Source organism: Echiichthys vipera (assembly GCF_963691815.1).
Source record: "Echiichthys vipera genome assembly, chromosome: 8".
Taxonomy (NCBI): domain Eukaryota; kingdom Metazoa; phylum Chordata; class Actinopteri; order Perciformes; family Trachinidae; genus Echiichthys; species Echiichthys vipera.
The window spans coordinates 25,330,935-25,357,645 of NC_139833.1; the positions used below are offsets into that span (position 1 = coordinate 25,330,935).

Consider the following 26,711-nt stretch of genomic DNA (forward strand, 5'->3'; position numbering starts at 1 on the left):
TACCTGTGTTTGCCTGTGACATTGTTACCTTAGAATGAAGGGACAGTAAAGGTTGCTCTCCACCTTTCATAACACAGAGATTAAGGGACCAAGGATTGTAGTGCATATTTAAATTTCCTATGAGGTCTATCCACTAACTTACTTATTATTGAGCCAAATAGAAAGTCATCTGAAAATTAATAGCCACAACTCTGTGATCTCAGAATAAAGGGTAGATCACACTATTCACTTGAAGGACCTCGGCTATGCCCGTAGATCACTAATAATGTTAATGACTGAATCTGCTTTTTAATGAAGTCAAATAAAATGATTAATCTACTACAATATTTTGAAGAAATAATCCTTTTAGCAATGCATGCATTGTTTGATCAATTAAGTCTATAATACAATTGCCTGAACTCAGATGTTCCCCCACTCAAAGTATGTAAACAGTGATGAATCACTTCCTTGAAATAGTTCCTTAGCATGTGAGCTGTGTATTTCAACAACTCTCCAGGAATCACTGACTCACAAATCCATCACTTAGCCTACACAAGATGCCCCAACCTGCTGAGTGCCTTTTTCTTATGCTTGCAGGCCCAATAACACAGTTTTGTTTAGGAAGGTTTAGTAAAGGAAACAGACATCCAGTCTCTATTGATTGCCAATGTAATAAAAAAAAGTTTATTATTGTGTTTTACTTGGCCTAATATAATGTAACCCTTGGCATCACCTGATTTTTGAGATAATACACACATGCATGGTAGTTCAAATGAAACCCGGAATGTGTCTCTTGGAACAGACTTTCCATGACTATGACTTCTGTGTTTATTTGTTTGTTCTAAATGAAGCAGGGAGACAACTAGTGATATGAGTGCTGCCGTTTGCACTGAAACTCTCACTGTCTCACCATAAGTGAAGGGAATTATCCGCTTTTTCACAGTCCAAGAGGTTTAACTTGGGGATAGAAATCGGATTTCCTTTTTGTAGACCGCCGGAACTTCATTCAATTGTGTATTCATACTCGTGCTGTAGACATTGGATTTGGCTGGTTTTACTTTATTTAATCAACTAACACTCACAACCGATGTATGCAGTCATTACGGTAAGTAAATATACACTGAGACACAAACGAGAGACATGAATGAGAGATTTATCAGATTTCAGTTTCTATTTTATTCGAGCGCACGGCAGGATATGTGACCACTGGAGGTGTTCTCCGGTCTATATAGAGGCGCCGCCATCTTACATTTCCCAGTCTCTGCTGTTCCGGCCAAGTCATAATTGACTGACTGCGGAGGGAGTGGACGAGGGCTCCTCGCTGACGCTCGCCTTCACATTATCCTCGACTTTTTCCGTTCGTGAGTGGGTTTTTACTCCCCAGGACCCGAGTGGACGGACTTGCTGTGTTGACAAGGGTAGGCTTCAACATCCAAACTATCGGCTGCACTCAGTTTCTCCCTCTAATGCCGGGCTCTCTCCCTGAACGCCAGCAGGAGTGGAGACGGTTGTTGTGTGCGGGCCGGCCGGGATGCTGCTGCAGCTGCCGCCGCAGCAGCTAACGAGCCAGCTGCTTTCACGGCAGATTTGCAGGACATGCCAGCCACCGCTTAATGGGCACATGCCTATTTACCCGACGATAACAAACTAATTGACTGTATTGTAGTGCGGGGTTGGTGGCTTACTATCGTGAGTTAACCGTTAACGACAGCTAACGTTTAATGTGTCCGCTGGATTTCATCGCCTCACAGTTTTTTCGGGAACGTTTTTTCGTGATTCAGGAGTAAACACCGACGTTGTGTCTTCGCTTGTTTGAATGGTTTACGTTAGTGAACCATAGCTAGGTTAGTTAGCTGAACTTATTAGCCCACATTCCTCTATCCTGACTCATGTTTGCTTGAGTTTCTCCTTGTGCTCGGTTGTTTTTGCAGCTGGTTTATCTGAACACGGCGTGAAGATAGGCGCGTGAGCTCGGCATACCGTGTCCACGTGTGTCGTTTTACACAGTAAACTAAGTTAGCACACGGTCATTAACATTAGCCAAGTTTAGGCGGACGCAAACATTTCGCCAAAAGTTTCGTTTGAACTTCTTCGAACCGGGAACCATTTGAAGATTTAGTGTTAAATTGAGCTCGTTGCTAACAAAACCGCTCCAACTTTGTGTTAATGTTTATACTCGGGTTTATTTTGGGTCAAAAGACCGTGAAAAGTGTGTTCTCCACTCGTCCTTTTAAACAAAGACCGACACATTCCTCCCGGCCGTGGTGCTCTGGGAGGAAGACGAGGAGGAGCCAGAGAGTGAAATGTGAGCCAGTGGTGTCGGAGAGTCTGGGGCAGCCAGCAGCTGAGGGGAGAGGGGCCGCACACTGATGTGGATGGTTAGTAAGTGGTGATCTGGTTCATTGGTTAGTTACCACGGGCGCTTACTTTTCCGTATCGTCTCTTTGCACAGCCAGATGTTTGTGTCGCTGCTGCAGAGGCACGGGCGGCTTCTTATACAGCCGCTGCTCTTCACCGTCCTGCCTTAACTGAAAACGATGCTTCAGTTGAAAAAGTTGTTACGTGTGTTTTTTAGTGGCACAAAAAGAAAGATATACGTCATTGATTATATTTGTGTTTAGTTGGAAAGAATGAGATGGAGCGATTAAACGGCGGGTGGATGCTGCTGCCATCTCAGCGGCAGCAGATATGTTTTGCTTATTTTAAATAAGACACAATCACTGATCACATAAGACCCGTGTCGTGCCGTTTCCTGCCCCGCAAATCACTGCGTTGTCTTGGGCTTTTGGTTTGTTTTAAACCGGGTTAATGTTTACTTTGTGTCTTCCTGTGGTCCCTCGGTGAAATCCCCGATCACAGTGGGACAAAAAATGACAATCCCGTAATCTCGTCAGCAAAAAAAATCGGCGCATTAACATTTTTAAGGCGGAAGCGTGGGTGTAGGCTACATCCGAGAGCCACAGTGGTATGTTTTGAGGTTACCATGAACCTTTCTAGTGGTGCTGCCATTACCTAATATTGTACTTTTTTATTTCTCTGTGCCCTTATTTACATGTTTACAACTCTATGCGACCTGTAGATAGGAAGCAGATTTTTAAATGTGCGATATTGTGTGACGATAGTGATTATTTTTTATTTTTGGCCATAAATAAAGCTCTGACAAAATTACCTATGCTTCCACGAAGGGTGCAAATAAAGGATGAATCACTCTGTATAAAACAAGTTTAAATTTAACATCTGTTGGTGAATCAATTATTCCAAGCAATTTAAGGATTTTTAGGCGTTTTTGTACGCGCCCTATTCAATCCTATTTTCCCCTTAAATAGGTCGGTAGTTATTAAGCCCAACACAGGAAGAGTCGTCATTGTGCAGAAGTTGCTTGGTTGTTTCCTGGAGCTCCTGATCCTCCGTGGTCATCCATCATGTTGCAGTTATACCACAGACTCAACACTGCAGCGGCTGCAGGCGTTGAGCTCATTGTGTTGTTGGCAGCCGGCAGTGAGTGCTGCTGACCCTGCACATTGCTTGGCTAACACCAGTGGCAGCTTCTGTCGCTCTGCTTGTGCCGATAATTCAGCTTGTATTTTGTATTGCACTCAGTGTTATTACACTATTATACAGTGTTACTTTGCAGGAGTTGAGATGTATTTGGCTCTTTTAAAGTCCTGTTTTCAATCCCAATAAATATTTATTTTTCTTAACCCAAACAGTGTATTTCATCTAACAAATTTATTTTGTATATTATTTAAATGCCACAGCATGTTAGGAATAAGCTGTAAAATGAAGACACTGATGTCTGCAGGCAGTAAGAGTGAAATGCAATTAAGTTTCATAATCCGTTTTTAAATGTTCTTTTATACCTCTTTTTATAGAGGAAATAGGATTGTATAGTTTAGATGTGTTTGGCTGCTTTGCATTTCAGCTATTAATATATTCATTGATTGATGATTGTCAAACCTCCTGTGATTGGTTTATTAAACAATGTAACTGAGGATTTTTTTGTTACTGCATTTCTAATTTAGATTTTTATCTGCTTGAAGGAGTTAAGAAATGCCAGATTTCCCAGAGCTTACAGATTTCTTTCACGCATGCTTAGCTAGCATCTGATAGGTTTAGATAATTGGTTAAACTCTGGTATTTGAGACTGTAGGTGTCACCGTGGACCTGTAATAACCCACTGGTCATTTTTTTATTTTGATGATGGGAGCAGGAATAAAGTTATCCATGATAGTTGTCTGTCATCTGACTTTGGGCCTAATCCTAATTGTGCAAGATCTGTGTGGGGAAAAGTTCCTATCCTGTATGTGTATGTTGAAATAATCTTTTCTTAGTTTTTAGATATTCTAATTTCTCCTTTGTGTTGCTATCAAGATCCTAGCTGTGCTTCATCCAGCTGTCTATGAATGTTAGGAGTTCCTATGCTCTGAATGGAACCAGCCTAATGTACTGCACTGGTACCCTTTTCTGTTCTGAGGCGACGCAAGAACCAAGCCTCCTCTCTACAGAAATTCTTGTGCCGTTTCATGTTATGTTCTGTGGCTTCATGTTTTTCATTCACACTTTAATGAACTCTGGCTCTCTAAATAACACCATTTTTTTTATTACATGCATTCAGGGCAGTGAAACCGACAAAGTACCCTATTCCTAGCCGTCCAGTTTTGTGCTGGAACAGTAAGCCTGTCATTTGAGTGTTGACCTGGGACAGTGAGCGTGCAAATGCGTGCGTGTGTATGTGTTCTCTCTCATCCCATATACGGGTTCAGTCAGCCATCTGACTGTCAACTCGTGTCACTCATTAGTCACCTGGCTTCGATTGAAAGGCCAAACTCTACATACTGGATTTCACATCTGGCTTCAAAGAAACCCCTCGTTCAGATTTTTGTGGCCGGGCTCCTTGCCTGATATGCAGGAACTCTTACTGTAGAGTTTTTTTGGCCGGTCAGAGTCTGACTTTAGGGTAAGGCTGCCATTTGTGTGCCCCAATTGGAGACCAGACTTTGCTTGTTTGCCCATCAAAAAAACTATCGGCGTCTCAGTTTCCAAAGCCAGATGTAACAGCCCACATTTTCCGCCAGTGTGAATGATAAATGGTTCCACTGTGCGCTTTGATTGTATGTTTGATTTGTTTGCAGCCCTGGATGGGACACATGGCTCCCATTAGTGCAGGGCTAGGTTATGTGAGGGCAGGCTTGCAAAGCTTGGGAGGATGGTGTGTGAAGAGTGAATTTAAGTTGGTGCATTTGTGGTTGGAAGCAGCAGTCTTGGAGCCTGACTCAAGATTGTGTTTTAATGACACAGCTGAGCCAGGGTGATGTGTGGGTGTGAGAGGAGGGAAGTAATTCAGGGCAGTAGTGCAGTTATCCTTGAGTGTATTTGCATAGCATCAGCCATTTAACTCCACAAACTCCTACACATTCACTGGCACTAATGCTGGACTGAATATCCATGGCTGCTGTTTGTAGGCTTTTGAATTATTTGTTTTGATAAGCTTCTCGGGCAGTGTATCGAATCCTGGGGGGAAGGATCTTTCTTTAAATAAGTAGGGGTCAGTCACAGTTACCCAAAACTTTGCATTCTGCAAGCCACACTGTGTGCTGCTTACCTTGTGGCCAAAAAGATAGAGGTGCAACAAAGTGAAAAAATGGTACTCAGGGAGACTAGGGAGGTGAGTCTCTGCAAATACAATCAGATAATCTTCAGACAGCATGTTGACAGTTAAAAGCTATGGTTGCTATCTCTGAAACAGGACGTCCAAGATTCAGGGTTGTGATTTAGCATAATCCTGTCAGTATGTAAAACAGAAGTTAGCTCACAGCACCACTTGGATATCATGGCTGTTTAACATTTGTGGCTAATGTTATTGCTTTGTCTCTGGCTGACATAATGATCTCTCTGGAAATGGACTGTGCAGGAGTTGAGATGGATTTGGCTCTTTTTGAAGTCCTGTTCTCAGTCTCAAAAAATATTTATTTTTCTTAGCCCAAACAGTGTATTTCCTCTTACAAATTAATATTGTATGTTATTTAAATGCATATTAGGAATAAGCTTAAAATGAAGGCACTAATGTCCGCAGACAATAAGAGTGAAATGCAATTAAGAGGAAGCCAGTTTCATAATCCGTTTTTTCACAGAAAAATGAAACGTCAAAAGACGTTCTTCATGGCCATTTTTTGTACATTTCTTTTGGACGCCAACATGGAAGTTGCTGTTGTCACTACATCTGACCTCATGCTAGTAACCAATAGGAAATCGCACACCTGTTGCATCAAGCCTCGCTGCAGGAAGGAATTTTTTAATTTGAGTTGAACACATTTACTTACTGTGGGGACTAATGGAAAGGAATCCCTCATAGCCCTTTTTCTTAGGAGAGGTAGATTGTTGGTTTCATTACTAAAATTAATTAATAGCTTGCAGACACAAGGTTGGAGTGATGTAAAATCTGTAGTGTTAACACTTTTAGCCTCTAGTACTGTGTTTATAGTAAAAATACAAGGTATAAACTTGGTTCTACTTGTGCGTAGTGTTAAACTTCAGTGTTTTAATGTGTTTTCTCAATGGTTGGTGCTGAACAAATGTGGACAAATGTGTAATCCTGTATATTTTCATCTTGATTGTAGATCTGTGTTCTTTAACTTGGTTAGTATAATGCAGGATACTCTTTTCTTTTTGGTCACCTCTACTTTCTTTAGTAAGGTAAAAATCTGTTCATGGCTCTTGTCGTACACTTATTTTCCTCCAGTGTGCCTTACTGCCAGCTTGTCCAAACTGGTATGGTATGATTGAAAGGGATTTGGTCTATTTTGCTGTTGGATTTGGCTCTGAATAACCACTCATGCACTTGTGAAAGGGCTTGATAAGTAGATTTCTGATTCTAAGGATATACAGCCCCTTTCTGTGTCCCATTTTAGCCAATTCAATTCAATTCAATTCAAAAAACTTTATTTGTCCCCGGGGGGCAATTCAAGGCACACAGAGCAGCAAATCACGACAGTGCAATCATACAAAAAACATTTTAACCTAACACAAGAATAAAGTGTAAAAGAAGAGTAAGTGTCAGGATGTTAGTGTGTTAGTACAGGTAGGATAAGTGTCAGGATGTTAGTGTGTTAGTACAGGTTAGATACAGAGAACATCGTCGGCGTGAGATGTAGAAAGACATGTGTGTATATGATGTAAGCAGACATGTGAACGGGTGTTTATGATGTAAACAATGTAAACATGCAGTAGACTGTTGAAACAGGTATAAACAGAACTGTAGTGCAGAGAAGATATAAGTGGACAGTGATCGGATTCAGATGATTTTCTTCTGCATTTTCCCCATTTTCTGTTTATTGGGTCTTACTTTCATAACATTTTTCTTTGAGTATAAATTGGAAATAGCCTCGGTTTCAATTTTCCTTGTTTTTTCCTGGATTAATCCCCTCTTGCTCACCCTACCTCTCTCCTGCCATTGCAAGTGTTTACTTTCCTGCAGAGTGTGGTTTCAGCTTCAAAGCCAGTGCAAGAATGCATATGCCCTCCTCCTGCCTCCTTTCTCCCCACCCAGTGCTCCACTTCCCCTATCCTTCCTCACCTAAATAGTTTCTAGCTGCTACACTTAATGGTGGCTTTGTGTGTGAGCTGCTGCTGTTTGCATGTCTGGCTTTAACAGATGAGGAAATCCAAGAAAGGGAGGAGGCAGGGATGGAAAGAATGCACTTTAAAGTCACTTGTCTGGACCAACCAACACTGCCATTCATTTCTAACAGTTTTCCTGCTGTTACAGATTTTGTTAGCGTAAAATGGCTGATGTTTGACTCGAAGGAAAGATGAAATGCAATGTGCAGGGTAGAGGGTAGGAGTGATAGAAGGGGTATGCCACTGAGGCAGTTTGACTGACTGCTCTCTCCTCGTTTCAGATCAGGAAGCTGTGTCGGCCGCCGTTTGAGAAAGGAACATGGCTTCCCAAGGTGAGTGGATAGTTTTCAGACAAACACTCAAACTTTCACCTCCTTGCTGACACACCGACTGGTATGTAATGTGTTAAACTCTGCAGCATTTTAAAACTGCCTCTTCTCCTGGTGCAGATTTATGGTATCATTACAGCAAAGAGAATTAGTTATTGATTTCAATTTGAAACTTGGAGCACATGTAAAATCAAACTTTATGCTTGAAGAGACTTTTGCTGATAAATCACACACCACTGAAGTATGTAACTGAGGGAATATAATGAGAAGCAGGTTATAAATCTATTCATTGCAGTTGCTATAAAATTAGTCTGAAATGATCTGAAACTGGATTTATGATTGTGATTATACTTCTTGGTAATAATTGTGTAGCCATTGTTTAGATGCTTCTAACTCTGCATGGTTCCTTAGAAATTACAAAGATGACTAAACCGGTTTCTCTAGATTATATTATCATTGCCAAAATGTAAACAAGAATTTCATGTGGATTACCAAATTGCACGTTGCTCTTTTTACTCTCGGCTCCTGCAAAGTTGGTTAGACCTATCTTTTCCAGATGTTTTTTGCCTTTTTAGTGATTCTCATTTTCCAATTCTTTTTCTCTTTCCAGCTGATCTGATGGAGCTTGACATGGCCATGGAGCCAGACCGTAAGGCGGCAGTCAGTCACTGGCAGCAACAGTCTTACCTAGATTCAGGCATCCATTCAGGGGCCACCACAACTGCTCCCTCCCTCAGTGGGAAGGGCAACCCTGAGGAGGATGATGTTGACAACCAGGTCATGTATGAGTGGGAGCAGGGCTTCAACCAGAACTTTGCTCAGGAACAAGTACAAGGTACGTCATAATGTCTGCAATTTGTTGATATTTTGAGGAAGATTTCTTTACTGTGCCTCAAGTCTTGGACATGTATGTCCCAAATAGCTGCTTGAATCCCAAAATAAAAAGCCACTCTTCTTGCCTCTTCTAGACATAGATGGTCAGTATGCCATGACGCGTGCCCAGCGGGTGCGTGCAGCGATGTTCCCAGAGACTCTTGAGGAGGGCATGCAGATCCCCTCTACACAGTATGATGCGGCAAACCCCACCAATGTTCAGAGGCTTGCAGAGCCCTCGCAAATGCTCAAACACGCTGTGGTCAATCTGATTAATTACCAAGATGACGCTGAGCTGGCAACCAGAGCCATACCAGAACTCACCAAACTACTCAATGATGAGGACCAGGTAGTTGCCCGTGAAAGCCATGGCTCAGTATTGGTTCTGAATATTTGTTTTCCCTACAGCCATTCCATAACATTTGTCTCCTTCAGGTTGTAGTAAACAAAGCAGCAGTGATGGTCCACCAGCTTTCAAAGAAAGAAGCTTCTCGCCACGCCATCATGCGCTCTCCTCAGATGGTGTCGGCTATTGTCAGGACCATGCAGAACACAAACGACGTGGAGACAGCTCGCTGCACTGCAGGAACCCTCCATAACCTGTCCCATCACAGAGAGGGTCTGCTGGCCATTTTCAAGTCTGGAGGAATACCAGCTCTAGTTAAAATGCTTGGGTATGTGGATGGAGGATTTTTTTTTGGGGGGGGGGGGGTTCTTTTTTTTATGTACTGTAGCTCAACAGTACAGGAAGGCAGGAAGTCATGTGCGTGAAGGGGAGGAAGAGATTGTTCCAACTCTGAATTGTATTTGTTTTTTATAAACTAGTGTTTTTTTCTTATTGGTAAATGGTGTTAAGTGAGACATGGAAGCTTGTAACTGGCTGTTAACTCATCAAAGGTAGAGGAGGTTGAGAGGAAGGTCCTTTGAGAAACCTGATCTAATACATTTCTTGTTGTGGTTATTTCCCAGTGGGGCAGCAATCTAATAAGCTGTTGTTTGTTCTGCAGTTCACCAGTGGACTCTGTACTGTTCTATGCCATTACCACCCTCCACAACCTCCTCCTGCACCAGGAAGGAGCCAAGATGGCTGTCCGTTTAGCTGGGGGTCTACAGAAAATGGTGGCTCTGCTCAACAAGACCAATGTCAAGTTCTTGGCCATCACCACTGACTGTCTCCAGATACTGGCCTATGGAAACCAAGAAAGCAAGGTGAGGGTCTATTGGGAGTGATGTGTGTGTGTGGCCAGATGTTAATACTGTGTTAAAACTGGGTAATACACAAGTATTAAATGTTGCATTTTGATGTGTGTGTGTATGGCCATGCACTTCTGGTAAATTGGTCTCCGTTTCCTCCTGTAAGGTAATGGTAGTCCTCATGCCACAGTGCAACATTAAAACCCTGACCCTTTGTGCTTTCTTTTCTTATGTAGTTGATAATCTTGGCCAGTGGCGGCCCCCAGGCATTGGTCAACATCATGAGGACTTACACTTACGAGAAGCTGTTGTGGACCACAAGTCGTGTTCTCAAAGTTCTGTCAGTCTGCTCCAGTAACAAGCCTGCCATTGTCGAAGCTGGTATGTTTGGCTTTCTAAACATTTAAGTGTTTTTAATATAAGCTTTAATATCATTATACATTATACTGTGTATTAATGGTTGAGGTTCTTTATTTCTGATCGTTTGTAATGCAATTATAACTGCAAACACTGCAATGAAACCAGCTTAGTCATATAACAGGAGCATTTAGGAATATGAAATGTATCGTGATTTTTTTCATATGTCTAAATAATAAATATCATCTGTGTCCTTCTGTCCAGGAGGCATGCAGGCTCTGGGACTCCACCTGACAGACCCCAGCCAGAGACTGGTGCAGAACTGTCTCTGGACTCTCAGGAACTTATCAGATGCTGCCACCAAACAGGTGATGAGAACTCCCCCTAGTTTCAATGTTGAAATCTGTTTTTGTCAGTGAAAGGTGGTGAGAGTAACCTAACTAGGGCTGTTGAAGAACGCAAATACCTCTTAATGCCACAACTTTTTTTGGTGCAGCAATTAACGCAAGTTAGTGCAGTGAGTCGCAGCTGGAATCTGGGGGGAGCCAAACGGCCCGCTCCAAGCTCCGTGCGTAATTACGCGTGGATGTAGACGATGTCTGCTACAGTTAAAGTACACAAGTTCTACACACAGCATGGCTCGCTTAAAACACAATTCCGTCATGCACAGGCTACAGTGTTTCAGTCTGATTCATAAATTAGCGGCTAATTATTGGTCATTGCTCTCTTCGAACTCTGTGGTAAACTTCAGTCTGCATGCATGTCTATTAAGCCTACATTGTTGAATCAGAGCAGGTTATTCTGGACAATATTTATCATTGTTTAGGTTGTTGCACTAATGATAAACATACATTTGTATAAAGCAAGTATATTTGTCCACTCCCATGTTGATAATCGTATCAACACGACAAGTATCCCCTTAAGGTACAAGGTTTACAACAGATAAAAACATCTGCCTTCATCTTTCGAGTTATTGCATGTTAATGGACAACATGCGATTAATAGCGATTAAATATTTTAATCAATTGACAGCCCTACTAATAACCTAATAGACCCCAGAGCCGACTTCCCTCTGTGCCACAAACTGAAACATGAAGTTGTTTTATTATACTTAAAGTTGCTAGAATTTTGTCCTCTTCTAACTTTGTTTCCCTTGTCTATGCACCTTGGTAAAAGGTGAAGTTGTGCCAGAAACCCCCACTCTACTTAAGCAGAAAAATGGGAAATGCATATAAAAATGTTGAAAATCATCTTGGTACTAAGCATTCTCCAAGCTCTTGATGTTGTGAACCCATCCGTCCTCTCATGCTAACTTCACATCCGTCTTTCTCACCAGGAGGGAATGGAGGGTCTACTAGGAACTCTGGTCCAGCTGCTCGGCAGTGATGACATTAATGTTGTGACCTGTGCTGCTGGCATCCTGTCTAACCTGACCTGTAACAACTACAAGAACAAGATGATGGTCTGCCAGGTGAGTACACATTAAGTTACTGGTTTTCAGATACTGTCCTCTAAATACTGTAAAAGTGAATCTCAGATGCATCTTTCAAATGTTACACCATCTGTTCTTCTGTAGGTTGGAGGGATTGAGGCATTAGTTCGCACAGTGCTTCGGGCCGGAGACAGAGAAGACATCACAGAACCAGCTATTTGTGCCCTGCGACACCTCACATCTCGTCACCAGGACGCCGAGATGGCACAGAATGCTGTCAGACTGCACTACGGCCTGCCTGTGGTTGTCAAATTACTGCATCCGCCATCACACTGGCCACTCATTAAGGTACATTTACACACACAGACTTGCCAGAAGCAGTCAGCCACACAGAAGCTCTTAATACTGTCTGTTTTAGTGGTGTTTCCAGTTAATCAGTTTACACCTGACCATGCCTTTAAGTAATGGGCCAAACCTGTCACAGTATTACTGTACTGGAGGTAGCTATTAAACTATGGCGGCATCTTTTAGGACTGAATGTCTTGTTGTGCATTGGGAATACAGCACATTGATGCTGGAAGGTGCTTCAACCTGTTGCACATCTGCCAATCATGCTTGTTTTAGGCCCACTCCAATGTATGACTGACCAGCCCTGGCCTTTAGTATCATGTAGTGTGTTTGTACAGATGACCACAGAAAAAGGCATTTTTACAGTTTTTTTGTCATCACTGGATTAGGACAAAATGTCCTGTCAGAAGGAAGGATTTTTCAAATTAAAACATGTGAGGAAGAATACATCATATACCTGGACACAACTCCTGGCTGGGATTCTTTTATCAGATGTGACTAATGGCTACCTGAAGTTGACATTTAAAAATAGCTTAATTGACACAAATATGTTTGTCTATCAGGCTACAGTTGGTCTGATCCGTAACCTGGCTCTGTGCCCTGCAAACCACGCTCCTCTGAGGGAGCAGGGCGCCATCCCCAGACTGGTTCAACTGCTAGTCAGAGCGCACCAAGACACACAGAGACGCACCAGCATGGGAGGCACGCAGCAGCAGTTTGTGGTGAGAGCCGACACCCTCGCCGACAGTCTTTGACACTTCTGTGAACATACCCATCAACAAAAAACACTAGCATGGCATACTTAATGGGACATGCAGCTCAGTGGTGCCATGCCCTCTTTTCATCTAGCAGATCTCAGTACCCACAAACTTAAAACCTAGAACTGATGTCAGATTCGTGGCTCAGTACAGTTTTAACTTGACTGAGTTTGTGTCATTAGGAGGGAGTTCGTATGGAGGAGATTGTGGAGGGCTGCACAGGAGCACTTCACATCCTGGCCAGAGACGTTCACAACAGAATAGTCATCAGAGGACTCAACACCATTCCACTCTTTGTACAGGTAAACAACCAAAGCATTCTTCACCTCAGTTACGCTCTGTTCTTGAGCTTGTGTTGTCATGTTGCATTTATACCAATATGTCATTCAGAGAATATTGATCTAAGCTATGTAATGTTTATTGGTGAATGCTTTTAGATGCCGTTTTGGATTGAATAGGAACCATGTCAAAAATGTCAATTTTGAAGGTCCCATTGAGGTAGCTAGAAAAGCAACTCCCAGCCACAATGATTCCAGGATGCTCACAAAAGTTAAACCTATTATACCACCTGTTGAGACCTCACACAGATCACCCAAGAGTACTGTGAAGGATGTGAATTTATTTCCTGTTTGTGTGTGCAGCTGCTGTACTCTCCCATTGAGAACATCCAGCGCGTAGCAGCAGGCGTCCTGTGTGAGCTGGCCCAGGATAAAGAGGCTGCTGAGGCCATCGAGGCTGAGGGAGCCACCGCCCCACTCACAGAGCTATTGCACAGCCGCAACGAAGGAGTCGGTATGTTCACAGAAACACAATCGTTTACATAATGGCTATGCAGATGTTCAGAAGAACCAGTCCAACTGTGAGACTTCTTGTCTTCTGTGAGAGCTGTAGCATTGCTTTATTTGTAGTAGGTTGCTTTTTGATTAACCTGTTAACCCTCCATCTTCCCTCAGCCACCTACGCTGCAGCAGTTTTGTTCCGTATGTCAGAGGACAAACCCCAAGACTACAAGAAACGCCTCTCCGTAGAACTCACCAGCTCGCTCTTCAGGACGGAACCAATGGCCTGGAACGAGGTATAGCACTCAAAATCAGCTGCTTTCAAATTGCTAGACAGTATATTTATACACACACTCAAACACTCAGACACTTGTGCACCACAGTTGCCTTCAAAATGTAACTAAAATCCTGCATAACTAATTGTGGTCTTATTGAAACTGCTGCCACTCTGTTCACCCTTGTCTGTCTGTGTATTGCTCTGCAGACTGGAGACCTGGGCTTGGACATCGGCGCTCAGGGAGAGCCTCTGGGCTACAGACAGGAAGGTAAGTCACCTCTTCACCTCTGGCTGGGAGGCTTCCAGCAGAAACACAGGAGGGGACAGAGATGTCTCAAATACCAAGGAAGTTAGGCTGCAACAAAAAATAAATTTAGCTGACTTTGCTTTAACTAACCGGGCGTATAGTCATCGCCTTTCTGTTCTGGTAGTTTTCTTTAAACCCATGGGCCTCCTGCCCTCCCTTAAGTTGATGACAACTAAATATTTTTACAGTCCAACGACTGAGCTCCATCTGTCCATCCTTACCACTGCGGATGACATGATTGGGTGTGAAAGGTCATGATACACAAGCAACCTGACACAGTGCTGAAGGGCAATAATGCTTTCAAGTTGAAGATGGAGATTGCTTTTATCCCTGCTGTCAGGACATGTGGTTTTAAGGCTACATTCACACTGCAGTTACAAGTGACCTAAATCTGATTTTCTTTCGTTCGTGACCCATATCTGATTCGCTTTTTACAGTGCCAACAGCACACGTCTCGTTGAATCTGACTTTCGAATCAGAATCAAACCACTTTTTAAATGTGGTACTGAATTGGATACACATCGGATTTTTATGAATGCGACAGCATTGTGAACAGCCGGGTCGCATTTAATGCGACTTTGACGCATTCTGACCCGCACTGCCCTCTTTTGTAGAAGAGAGCTGTAGAGAGCCAGGAACAGAATCAAAACAGACATGGAGGGCAGCAGTGAAGCAGGCGGCCAGTGGAGGGAGAGTGAAGTGAAGTTTTAGCTATAAAATCCTACAATACTGACTGCCGTTGCCATGTTCTCTTCCCTAAACACTGTTGTGGCCTGATGTCATCAATGATCAACTGCTCATGCGGGTCACTTCAGGAACATGAGCTGTTCACACAGCAATCCGTAGACAGGCCACAATTTAAGACGTAATGGGAACAGACAAACAAAAAGTTGATATGAGCAATAAATCTGAATTGTGCATGCAGACCTGCAGTGTGAACAGAGCATTAGAAATGCAATACTGCTGCTTCTTAGACAGTTGTGCATCTAAATGTTCTGAGTGTCCCAGGACCTCGGACTGTACTGATGAATATGCTGAGGGGCGATGGTTGGCTACTCTCATTCCTCCAGCTCTAACTACTTTGATTTGGCTCTGAGCCAGCCAGATGATAACAAAGACTTGAAGTTGGTAGATGAATTGGAGAACACCCTGGCTACTGCAGATGGATTTCTGTTGGTGGAACCGAGCTAAACACTGAACTGGGCCATGAATTTAGCTGAATTCAGTTCCCTGATAGATGTGTCTGCTGGAGGATGGGCCGTGTGCTGTGTTGTTATGTTTGAATGATCTTACTACTGTGTGAAAAGCTTGGTTTGTTAACCTGCTTCTAACAACTGCTTTGCTTCCCCTGCCTCTCCTCCATCCACTCCTTCCTCACCCAGACCCAAGCTACCGTTCCTTCCATTCGGGGGGTTACGGAGGTGACACAATGGGTATGGAGCCCATGATGGACCATGATCTGGGTGGGGGCCACCACACTGTCCAGGACTACCCCCCTGTAGAGGGGCTACCTGACCTGGGACACGCCCAGGAACTGATAGAGGGCCTGCCTCCTGGCGACTCCAACCAACTGGCCTGGTTCGATACCGACCTGTAAATACCAAGACCAACATTACACTACACTTTGTACTAGGTAAGATTATCTTCACAGTAGCCTTGTGTGGTGCAGGATGTAAATGACTGGATAAAATGGCTGAGGGGGGAGAGGAGAGTGGATTCACTCACTGAGGCTGCTGCATGTTCAGACTTCTCCTTAATTGCTTAAGCTGTGTGATGTGGCGTGAGACTTGACTTGGTGTTTGATCAGTGTGTGGTCTTCACCATGCCTGTGCCCTGTATCCTTCCTCTCATTTCCTTTCTTTTTTTCACTCTCTCTCTCCTCCTTTTGCAGCTGTATCATGTGATCTGGATGAACCTGCATCGTGATTCGCCCATATGGAGGAGGCGGGGTTTCAGAAAGTGCCTGAAGACTCAACAACAGCAAGCAGAGTTTCCTGTCTATGGGAACTCCATTGGGACAAACTAGATTTTAAGTGCGGTTCTGTTCTGGTCTCAGCCTGACAGAGGACTGACTTCCAATCCTGACATGACATAAGGATTTGATCTCAACAGTTGATTTTTGAAAAACCCTTCTATGTACTTTGTTTTTCATTTTTACTTTAATTTTGTTGTTTTACTTTTTTCATTTTTTTCCCCTCAAGTCTGTAATGGTACAAACTGAATCTAGCTTGCTTTTTTCATTATTCTGAATTATCATATCATTTCTTGTTTTTGCAGTCCCTTGTATTTTCAGTCTCTGGTAGTGTTGAGTTTTTATTTTATTTTTTTAGTGGTAATGCTCCATCCAAGTAAAGAATCTGATCACATTTTAAATGGTGTCCAATCACTAAAGTTAATCTGTTGAATTGTATTCTAATGATCAAGTGTAACATTGTGTAGCTTTTGTATAAAAAAAACATGAATTGGAAATCATGGTCCAAATATCAAGCTATTTTCTTGCTTTAAGATGGACACTGATGTGTCTCTGCTGTTCCAAAGGGGGTGTAGCTGACCTAGCCGGATGGGTGTGGCTGAGGAAGGACAGGGGGTGGAGGAGGGCTCTTATTGGTCTGCTGTTACTAGGGGTGGGGTAGTGGGAGGAGCTGGTTGCTGTAGCCTGCTGTGTTCTGAAACAATAAAATGGACTGTCATTTCACCTGGAAGCCTCCATGTCTCATTTCAGCGACACCTTAAATCTAGGAGGACAAGAGTAACAAAAACTTTTTTGGGGGGGGATTTAGTTTTCAGTTTTTCACTGAACCCTACAACCTTCTACGGCAAATGCCATGGGACAGAGTGGAAATAAAACTGATTACAATTGGGTCATATTGGGCACATGACCAATCTCATACCTGCTGTAAGACAGGTTTCCACATTGGTATGTAGTATTTAGCTGTATACAGCAACCAAAAAGCATCAGCCTGACTTATAACAATGGTAATGGCATTTTTATTAAACTAGACTTTAATATTCTGCTATGAGTAGGCAGAATTGGGACATGAGTGGGTATGGGCTGAGCAGTTTTCAGACTGAGACAACAGATGACAGCTAGATGGCGAGGTGAGAAATACTGATCCACCAACTGTGACAACAAATGTCCACATCCACCCGCAGAGGCCAAGCTGCAGGGCAGAATGTGTCAAGCTGCAGTTAGTGTAACTTGGTGGATGATATTACACAACTGAACAGTGGCAGCTGCAGCTTTAGTGAGATTTGCATATAAAATGAGAGCCTGGAGTGAAGAACTAAAAGCCTGCAGGTTATGTGTGCGGGTCCAGGATTTCTTTTCCTCAGGACATGGTGTTGCATGGAGGATGGCTGAGGTGGTCACACAGCTGTTACTAAAAAATACTAGGCACACACCCTTTAATAATATATATTACATGTGCCAATGTCCAATTTGTAGCGTTAAACCAATTAGGACTTAAATGGTAGATACCAGATATACCTGGGATCAGCACAATGGTTTTAATGCAAGTGAATTACCTCAGTCTTAAACTACATGTATGTTCATGGCACTGGTCCCTGCTGCCAGCATGCAGAGCATCTTCATTTGTGTGGCATCATAGGTCCTGATAAAGAGACACATTTTAGTGTGTGACGGCATTAAGGAAAAAAAGAAAATCTGACAGGAGGACTCACATTGTTGGGAGCCTGTCTCAGCAGCTATTTAAAACAATTATGGTTACATCCAGTCCAAGTTCTAACAATGAATTCATAAACCAAGAAACAAATATGTCATGTTAAAAGACATTTTATTCCCAAACTGACATTTTAAGAGAACAAACCTCAAACTGATTATTAAAAAGGTCCTCTAAAGACAGAGACATTCTAAATAGCAAACCACCAAAGTTCTGAAATGATGAAAATGTTGGATGGTTCTGGTTCGCTTAGGGTTTGATGATCAAAAGCTTTTAGGGTCCAGAGATTTCCTGGAGGATTTCAACAGCCAGTGGGACCACATCGACATGACACCTGGGACAGAGAAAAGAGTTATTCACTGCAACACAGTTCTGTTATTTACCTAGAGACCATCTTCATGAAGGGTTTTACTGCAAACAATAATTCAAATAGTTCTGACCTTCTTCTGATTCACTTTTCTCCAGTAAAATGACCAACTAATATTGAATGTGGAATAAATTTCAGTACTCTCCTGGTCAAATGACTTGGTTGTACATAAGTGAATGGTTCAGCTCTGGGCACACTGACATATATGTGATCCCCAGCCCTTTGACATGTTCTGAGCACTGGTACACTAGATGTCCATGATCAATACATAAGTCGTAGAGTGTGGTCTGGACCTAGTCTATATGTAAAGTGTCTCGAGAAAACTTTGGTTATGATTTGACACTATAAAGAAAATCGAATTATTATTTGTTGGAAAATGTGGTCACTATGCTGCTGGACCTAAATAAAGCAGGTCCAAACTTTACAAAGACCCACCGTTCAAAGGTGTCAGTGACACAGTGTGCATGTAAACTGCACTGGTGACCAAACTAGGGTCTCTGTCAATACTATAAATCCAATCCAATTCTGTTTATTTATTTTAAAAACACCAGAGTTGACACAGAGTGTTCAGTCACATAATCAATCAATAAAAACAACATAACATTTAAGTGCTGGCCTTCACATGTAAAAGTTGTAAAGTCTCAGTTCCAAATGATAAACTTGAGGCCAACACTGGATAAAGAATTGATCGAGTTTATCTAAAGTCATCTGTCTGTGGGACCAATTTTAAAATGAAAAGTAAGCGCTTCATTAAATGAGGTGGCTGTGAGTATTTAGACCTCTTGTTTTACCAGCTAAGTTGTAGCTGTTGCCTAGGGGCTTTTATTTTCCTTGAAAGTCGATGAATCCACCAAAGACTTCTCCTTCTCCCATCAGCATCAACACTAAAGCCTTGGGGCTTAATGGACTTCATGCCTGGGGAGCAGGTACCGGGTTGGAGAACGGTTAGGGGTGATGAGGAGTGCAAACCGCTAAATGTATATTGTTATGGGAACACTGTTCTGCTGAAAAATGACAATAAAAGTAATTGAGATAATAAGTAATAAGTTTGGCAGTCAAGAGCACCAGAGCAGGTGTGTTCATGTAGCGTGGTACTGAGTGAGTCCAGTCTGGTCCTGTACTGCTGATAACAACTCCCATTCTTTTTTTTAAAGGAGCTCCTATTTATGTTTATGTTGTGCATCTATTATTGAATAGCAATGGATAAACACTGTTGCACATTCAACATAGCATTGATCCCAGTGTGCTTTTAGTGTATTACTTTGCACATAAATCTTTGCACAAAAACACTTAATAACCGTAACCAAAATAAAAAACAATACTCTATACAAACATACATACATGTACAACACTGTGGCTTGGTGGAAACATCCAATCTCTGCTCAGACTCACAGGCAGGCTGTAATCTAACTCTCCTCTCTCATCTCCCTAACTCCCCGTCCTCGTCCTCCCAGGTGCCTTTGAGGGCAGCCTGACAGCCAGGCGTGCCCAAGTCCACCCACTTAGTTGATTAAACCTCGATAATTAACCTAATTAACACAGCTCCCAGAGGCCCCGGAAATCCCTGAAAGTTTGTGAATATAGAAAACATAAATTGGAGCCACAAGTTTTGTGACAAACTTTAGAATTTGGTTGCTCATTAAATCCCTGCACTTTCCCAGTCCTAAATGGACACTTAGCAGTTGCTCGGAGGACAGAGGGAGATTAAATAATTGGTTTTAGATTACAGTGAATGGCCGTAACAGAACCCCATCAGCCTCAGCTCGACTTACACTAACACTCGGAACCAAAGAAGTAACAGCAACACTCAGTGGATGAAGAGGTTCAGTCCACTCCACTGACAGATTGGATTTATCTCCATCTCCTTACAACATGGTGCTCAATAACTGGCCCCCTGACTGACAGAAGACATAAACACACCCCATACGTGTGTCTACATTCAAATCCAAAGGAGGACATGCCTGACCATGTGACATCATAGTGTTTTTGTTAGGGCAATTAAATATAGAGCAGTTATTGTATATTAAATATATTTGTAGGTATTCCATTATGTCCAATTGTATTCTATTGAATGGATTTTTTTAGGACTATTAATTATGTAAACGTAGATAATGTTACAACAGTTTCTTTACACAAGCCCTGATCCTGACATTGTATTTTTAGTCTTTTTTCAGTAGGTTTGCAGATATGAGTGGGCACTACTGTTGGCTTCATGTTTGACTGAACACAATAATAAACTACACAGGTTTTGGGCCTCAAGACTTCAGGCTGGAGAAGAACGCTCCTCCCCTCCCTCTGTACTCGCTCAGGCTTGAGGTTTTGAAAAGGCATTCCTCAGGTTGCCATGGTAAAGGCTGAATGACATCATTTGGGTTAGGATCTCAGCCTAGACCTTCCCTCTCCTTCCCACTCTCTTCCGTCTCCTCTCTGCCCCGGCTCCTCTCATCCTCTCAATTACCCCCCCCCCCCCTCCCCCAGCCCTCCCTTCCTCTCCTCTCCTCTCCTCATAACTCCTTTCATCTCCTGCCCTTTCTCCTAAAACCTCTGCTCCCCTCCTCCTACCACTAAACCGGGAGTGTGCCAGTCTCAGCCACTTCAAAGGCTGGAGCTGATCTCTGCTTTCATCTGCCAGAGAGGGAGAGGAGAGAGGAGACAAGGGGAGAGAAGAGGAGAAGTGGGAGAGGGAAAGCACAAGAGAGAGAAAGAGTGAAAGAAAGAGGTGAAAAAGAAAGAAAACACAGGGGGGAGAGAGGAGAAATGGGTAGAGGGTGACAAAAAGGAAAAGAAAAGGGGTGACCGAGGAGAAAAGAGGGGGAGAGGGAGGGGAGAGTAGGAGAGGCCTCTATAGCAGGACAACAATACACCTTTATTATTGATCTGACAGAGTGTGTGTGTGATTGAGAGACGCGAGTTTGTATATAGAAGGGGGTGAATTCATTATGTGTTTTTGTGTGTATGCAGTAAGTGTGTGTGTGTGTGTGTGTGTGTGTGTGTGTGTGTGTGTGTGTGTGTGAGAGAGAGAGGTTGCTGGTCTCCTACATCAAGAGATCAAAGGAAGCCTGGTCGCTACGGCGACACAACCCTTGACTCAAAGAGGGAACACACATTCAGCCCACATACAGCCAGATGCAAAGATACAGGTGCACACATGAACCCCCCCCCCCACACACACACACACACACACCATTTCAGAATTGTTGGCATCTTTGGTAGAAATTAGCTTTTAGAAATAGGAACGGAGTATATTTGTTTTCATGACAATATTACAGTATTTTTTATGCTGATCGATGGCAGATAAGAGGAGAGAGTTATGGTCATGAGACCTTCATATTGTGTAATTGAAATAAAGATATTTAGCAGGTAAATAGGACAGTGTGTTGGGATTTCCTCTCCCCTTACTTATGGATATTTCCTCCTACGCTTGTGAGCCACAATATTGAAGGTGACCTGTTTATAATAAAGTTCACTTTTAGATTTGGTTTGATTCACTGTTTTACAGAGAGTGAAATTAATGGAGATGTCACAGCCTTTATCGTAGCCTCCTGCTTTCGGGCTGAGTTGCATAGATTATTCATCTGTCGATTTCTGTTGCTTTGATTGATCGATCGATTACATGTGCAAAAGATATATGCTCGTTTTCTTACTTTGCTCTTTTAAAGTGAACAACAAGCAACAGTTTATGTTGCTTGAATGAACGGAAGTATAATTAATAAAAAATAAAAACGTAAATTACAAAGTGTTAACAGGCTTTGCTGAATCAAATAACTTTGACAACAGGCTACAGACTTTGGAGGTCTCACACACACACCCTCCCTCTTTCTCCTTCTCCAGGAACTTTCCATTGCACTGCAAAAATGTTAGCATGTCCACATGCTCCTGGCTAAGACTGGCTCTCTTCATGGAAGCTATGTTGCCTGCTGCAGAGAACAGACACAGAGATACACTCAGATGGTGTTGAGGTGCCAGGGATGCATAATTGGAACTTTTCTAGCCTGGTTATGGTATATATCTATCCTCATTAGGTTAGGTTAGGTTCTTGACTGTCCCAAGGGGATAATCATTTGAACACAAGTTAGTTCTTTTTCATTAGTCTCCCACCAATTTAATGGACTTTCTACCTTGGCAAGGACATTTCTTGGAACTACTTTGGAACTTCTCTCCAGTGCATACAAGCACTTTATTCCTAACTTGGCTGTTGAGACCCTCAGCTTCCTGCTCTCTATTCGCTTCTTCACTGCTGGTTTCAGAATCGAGGCGTGAGTCGAATAAAGAGACACGAGCTGTAGGTTAAGCAGTTGTAGTAATGGTGGAGGTGGCACTGGTTTGGTCACATATATTGCTGTGCTGCTGTTCAGTCCCAGTGTTTGCACTTTGTTAGAAACTTAAATATTTTGAACCTCAGATCCAGGGCAGTGGAGAGAATCACTAAGTTTGGTGCCATGTCTGATAAAGAAGTCTCCTTTTTCCATCGCTGTTGCGGATGCTCCATAGCAGTGAGTTGGAAAGCCTGCACTAGGGCTGAATCAAAGGCACTCTGGGTGGACTTCAATAGCCTCTTCCCAAGTGGAGGTACTGCAGAGATTGTGTGATGCATTTCTGCCCACTCACGAAGACAGTGGCACATCCAGGTCGCTTTCACACCTATTGTTCAGAGAACTCTGCGATTCAGGGGTGAAGTTTTGAATTTTGTTTGCTTTTCTTTCACACTGCACTTTTTTTTAAGCAGACCAAACACTAACGTCACGTCATCAATACGGTCACGTTGATACGGTAACCTAGCAACATGCTCGTTAGCTAGTAAGGTAAAATAATGGAGCAACACCACATTTATGTGGTCTGGGGTTCTGGTTTTGCTTTGGTGCCCCTATCAAATAATATGTCAGAAGAACGTGGCCATTTTAAACAGCAGATGAGACAGCATGTTGTCCAGCTGTTAATTCTTCAAATGGGACTAGTGAGAGCACAGCAGGAGACAGGCGCTGACTATGATGTATTGTAATTGTCACATAGATGACGAGGGAGATATGGTCATAATAAGTTATTGTTATTGGCGCACTGTTTTTCGGTTCACTTCGGAAATTTGGTCCGATTTGCTTTAACACCTCAAATGAACCGCTCCAGGGTTCACTTGCAAGCAAACCAAGACCCATGTTTTCAGGCGGACCAGACTTTGCTTGTTTGGTCTCCACTGAGTTTTTTTTGGAGTCAGACAGCGTTGCTGTTATAGGCCACCTTTGCTCAAACAGTGGGCTTATCTTGTAAAACATGCTGTTGTGCTTATGTCCTGATCGAGCCTGTGCTCAGGTGTGACCATTAGTTCCTGTTTTTCTCATACCTTGTTGCAGCCCCAAAAGCTTTTTCAATGCTTGGGTTCTTCAATGCAGAATTGATCACAAGTTGCAAGGTATGACCAGCACAGTACACAGAGGATCACTTATGGTTCTCCTCCAGTATGTTTGTCACAGTCATAACATTATCACCATTGTCATGCACAATTCTACTAGGAGAAATTTCAAACCTGGCTGCTGTATGTCTGTCCTGCAGCAGCATGGAGGTAAGGCAAAATGATGCCATGTCTCAGTCACCTTTGATGTAATGGCATGTAATGCCAAGGCAGACTTCAGTGTCTACGCATGTCCATACATCAGCGGTGAGAGCACTTTTGCTGTTGGTGACTTTTATTGCAGCCCTCCCTTCCTGGAATGTCTCTTGATATTTCCTTTCCTCCAGCCTAGTAAAATGGGTCCTTGAAGGAAGAGTGTAACCAGGATGAAGGGTGGTGATCTCTGAAGCCATCATGTTCAACCTCATGACATTAGCTATTGTTCACACTGAACTTGAAAAAGTAGGTTCAAATACTACACTGCATACAAAGCAAAAAAGCTCAAAAACATATGAAGTTAGATTCTCTTATTTCACATCAACACTTCAAAAGATTGTACTTACTTACTTACTTATTGTATAGTCAAACTTATAAATGCTTTTCTTAACAGTGAAAATGTATGATTATGTGTCTGTAAATGATCTGACTATATCTTTAAATTGTATGTTTATTTGGTACACAGGTCTCACTTTAAAAAAAGGTCCCAATCTCAATGAGACTAGCTGTTTTAAATAAGAGGTGCTGCGGGAGTATGGGGGGAGGGGGTCACTTCTGTGGGCCATCCAATCCCTGTACACTCAAAGCTGTGTCAAGGCGTAGTTGTGGTGGGGAGGGGGTTGCAGTTCGGTGGGCTGGGGGTGTCATCTCTGCCTTTTGCAGATGACGTGGTCCTGATGGCGTCGTCGGTCAGTGGCCTTCAGCACTCACTGGATCGGTTCGCAGCCGAGTGTGAAACGGCTGGGATGAGGATCAGCATCTCTAAATCTGAGGCCATGGCTCTCAGGAAAACGTGGAAGCAGGAAACCGGTGGATTACTTACTGCAGGTATGGAATGAGTCCTTACCCCAAGTGAAGGAGTTCAAATACCTCGGGATCTTGTTCACAATTAAGGGGGGCGATGGAGCGTGAGTTTGGCCGGAGAATCAGAGCAGTGGGGCGGTACTGCAGTCGCTTTACCACACCGTTGTGACGAAAAGAGAGCTGAGCCAGAATTCAATCTTCGTTCCTACCCTCACCTATGGTCATGAAAGATGGGTCATGACCGAAAGAACAAGGTCGCGGGTACAAGCAGCTGAAATGGGTTTTCTCAGGAGGGTGCCTGGAGTCTCCCTTAGAGACAGGGTGAGAAATTAGGCCATCCGTGAGGAATACAGAGTACAGCCGCTGCTCCTTCGCATTGAAAGGAGCCAGTTGAGGTGGTTCGACATCTGGTAAGGATGCCCCCTGGGCGCCTCCCTAGGGAGGTGTTCCAGGCACGTCCAGCTGGGAGGAGGCCTCGGGAGACCCAGGACTAGGTGGAGTGATTATATCTCTACACTTGCCTGGGAACGCCTCGGGATCCCCCAGTTAGAGCTGGTTAAAGCCCCTGAACACCCACACAGGTGATTTCAGTTACTCTGGCTGATTAGACCTCTGCTTGGGTTGAAGGTGCGCAGGGCTTTGATGAGATGTTGGTGGGGATTTATGAGGTCATAAATGTCCTTCTACCACTAAGAATGATACAGGTTTACTTTTTCCTGCCTTAACAGGTGAAACAAAGCTAAAAGGACACCCAGGAAGATGTCAATCATTCACAGTAGACACACCCACAAAGTCCTGAGGAGAGGTCTAATCAATCGGATTAACTGAAAACACAGGGTGTTCAGGGGCTTTAATGTGGCCCATGTAAGGAAGTTTGGGGTCTCCTGCTGGAGCTGCTGCCTGCATGACCTGATCCAGGGTAAGCGGTTGAAGATGAATGAATAAATGAATGAGCTTGCTGTGCTATGGCTAGTGAAATACACTTTGGGCGTACTCACACTGTCCTTCCGCACCGCGACCCGGGCTTTAGGGTACTTGTCCCCCCCCCCCCCCCCCCCCGCCCCAGCCCCGTTTGTACTCACACTGCCTGGGCCTCGGCCAATGCTTCTTGTTGTCCATACGCCATCACGCCGTAACACGTCACACGCATTGATCGCGTGCGTGTGGCTTTGTTTACAAATCTTTCCATAGACCTCTGAGTTTTTGTGCGTCTTGTCCGAATGTTTTTTAATATTTTCATCCGACCAAATCTGCAGTAAACACTCCATCTCCGCACCACACCAACGTGAACCTTTCACCGCCATTGTTGTTGTTGTTAAATGTCCGCGCATGGTACGTCCTTCTATTTACATGTCCGAACAGGCGGACATAACGCTACTGCCGTAGGGCTCGTGCTCGTACACGTGCGCACGCTCGTGCTCGTACATGTGCAAACGGCTCTGCTAAAGCCCACCTCTTTCAAGTGGGCCGTGGACGGCCCGCTGGCCGCAGTCATGCGCGGAACGGGTGCACTCACACTGCTTAAAGGTACTAGGCTTTAGCTGAAAAAACGGTTTTGGCCCCGGCCAGAAGGACAGTGTGAGTGTGCCCTTAGTACTGTATGTCCTTTTACATTTGTAAATTTGACTTAACAAACGATTCAGACTGGATCACAAGCAAACATTGGCTATTAGAAAAATTAAAACTACCTGCTGCTCTTCAGTTTTATGTAGTTTGCAGCTAACCTTTTACTAAAATGTAATGGGAAATGCTGGTCAAACAGTTTTCTCCGCCTCCACCATGTTTTAAATGGGGGTTTTTCTTGAAGTGACATAGACCCAATAAATCAATAATGAAATTCACCACTGCTACCTACTGCTGTTTATCCAACTACTTGCTCCATACTGTACTAGTGTCATTGACATCTGAATCTAGTCCCACTCTCAATTCTTATAGAGATCCATTCAAATGCAGAAAGGTTTTAGTATCTCCTGTAAGGGTCCCTAAAAATCAGATATAGAGAGTGTGGTGA

The 26,711-nt window shown here is 43.3% G+C and overlaps 2 protein-coding genes across 3 annotated transcripts in view; one reads left to right on the plus strand and one right to left on the minus strand.

The window, feature by feature from the left end:
- Nucleotides 1-1,255: 1,255 nt before the first annotated feature.
- On the plus strand, nucleotides 1,256-16,851 carry ctnnb1 (catenin (cadherin-associated protein), beta 1). Of its 2 annotated transcripts, XM_083918838.1 has the most exons (17): nucleotides 1,256-1,397; nucleotides 7,878-7,928; nucleotides 8,536-8,760; nucleotides 8,894-9,147; nucleotides 9,234-9,472; nucleotides 9,806-10,007; nucleotides 10,229-10,373; nucleotides 10,614-10,717; nucleotides 11,686-11,820; nucleotides 11,926-12,129; nucleotides 12,693-12,851; nucleotides 13,070-13,189; nucleotides 13,529-13,679; nucleotides 13,841-13,962; nucleotides 14,151-14,211; nucleotides 15,633-15,883; nucleotides 16,142-16,851. In XM_083918838.1, the coding sequence occupies exons 2-16, from the start codon at nucleotides 7,916-7,918 to the stop codon at nucleotides 15,845-15,847; spliced, it is 2,349 nt and encodes a 782-aa protein (XP_083774964.1). In that variant the 5' UTR covers nucleotides 1,256-1,397; nucleotides 7,878-7,915; the 3' UTR covers nucleotides 15,848-15,883; nucleotides 16,142-16,851. The 2 variants fall into 2 exon arrangements, with proteins under 2 accessions (XP_083774964.1, XP_083774965.1); XM_083918839.1 differs by lacking the exon at nucleotides 15,633-15,883.
- A 1,282-nt stretch (nucleotides 16,852-18,133) lies between these two features.
- ulk4 (unc-51 like kinase 4) overlaps nucleotides 18,134-26,711 on the minus strand; it is a 102,324-nt gene continuing 93,746 nt past the window's right edge. Inside the window, exon 38 of the mRNA XM_083918531.1 lies at nucleotides 18,134-18,264. Within this exon, the coding sequence (XP_083774657.1) occupies nucleotides 18,204-18,264 (61 nt within the window). The 3' untranslated portion in view covers nucleotides 18,134-18,203. The remainder of the gene's footprint in view (nucleotides 18,265-26,711) is intronic.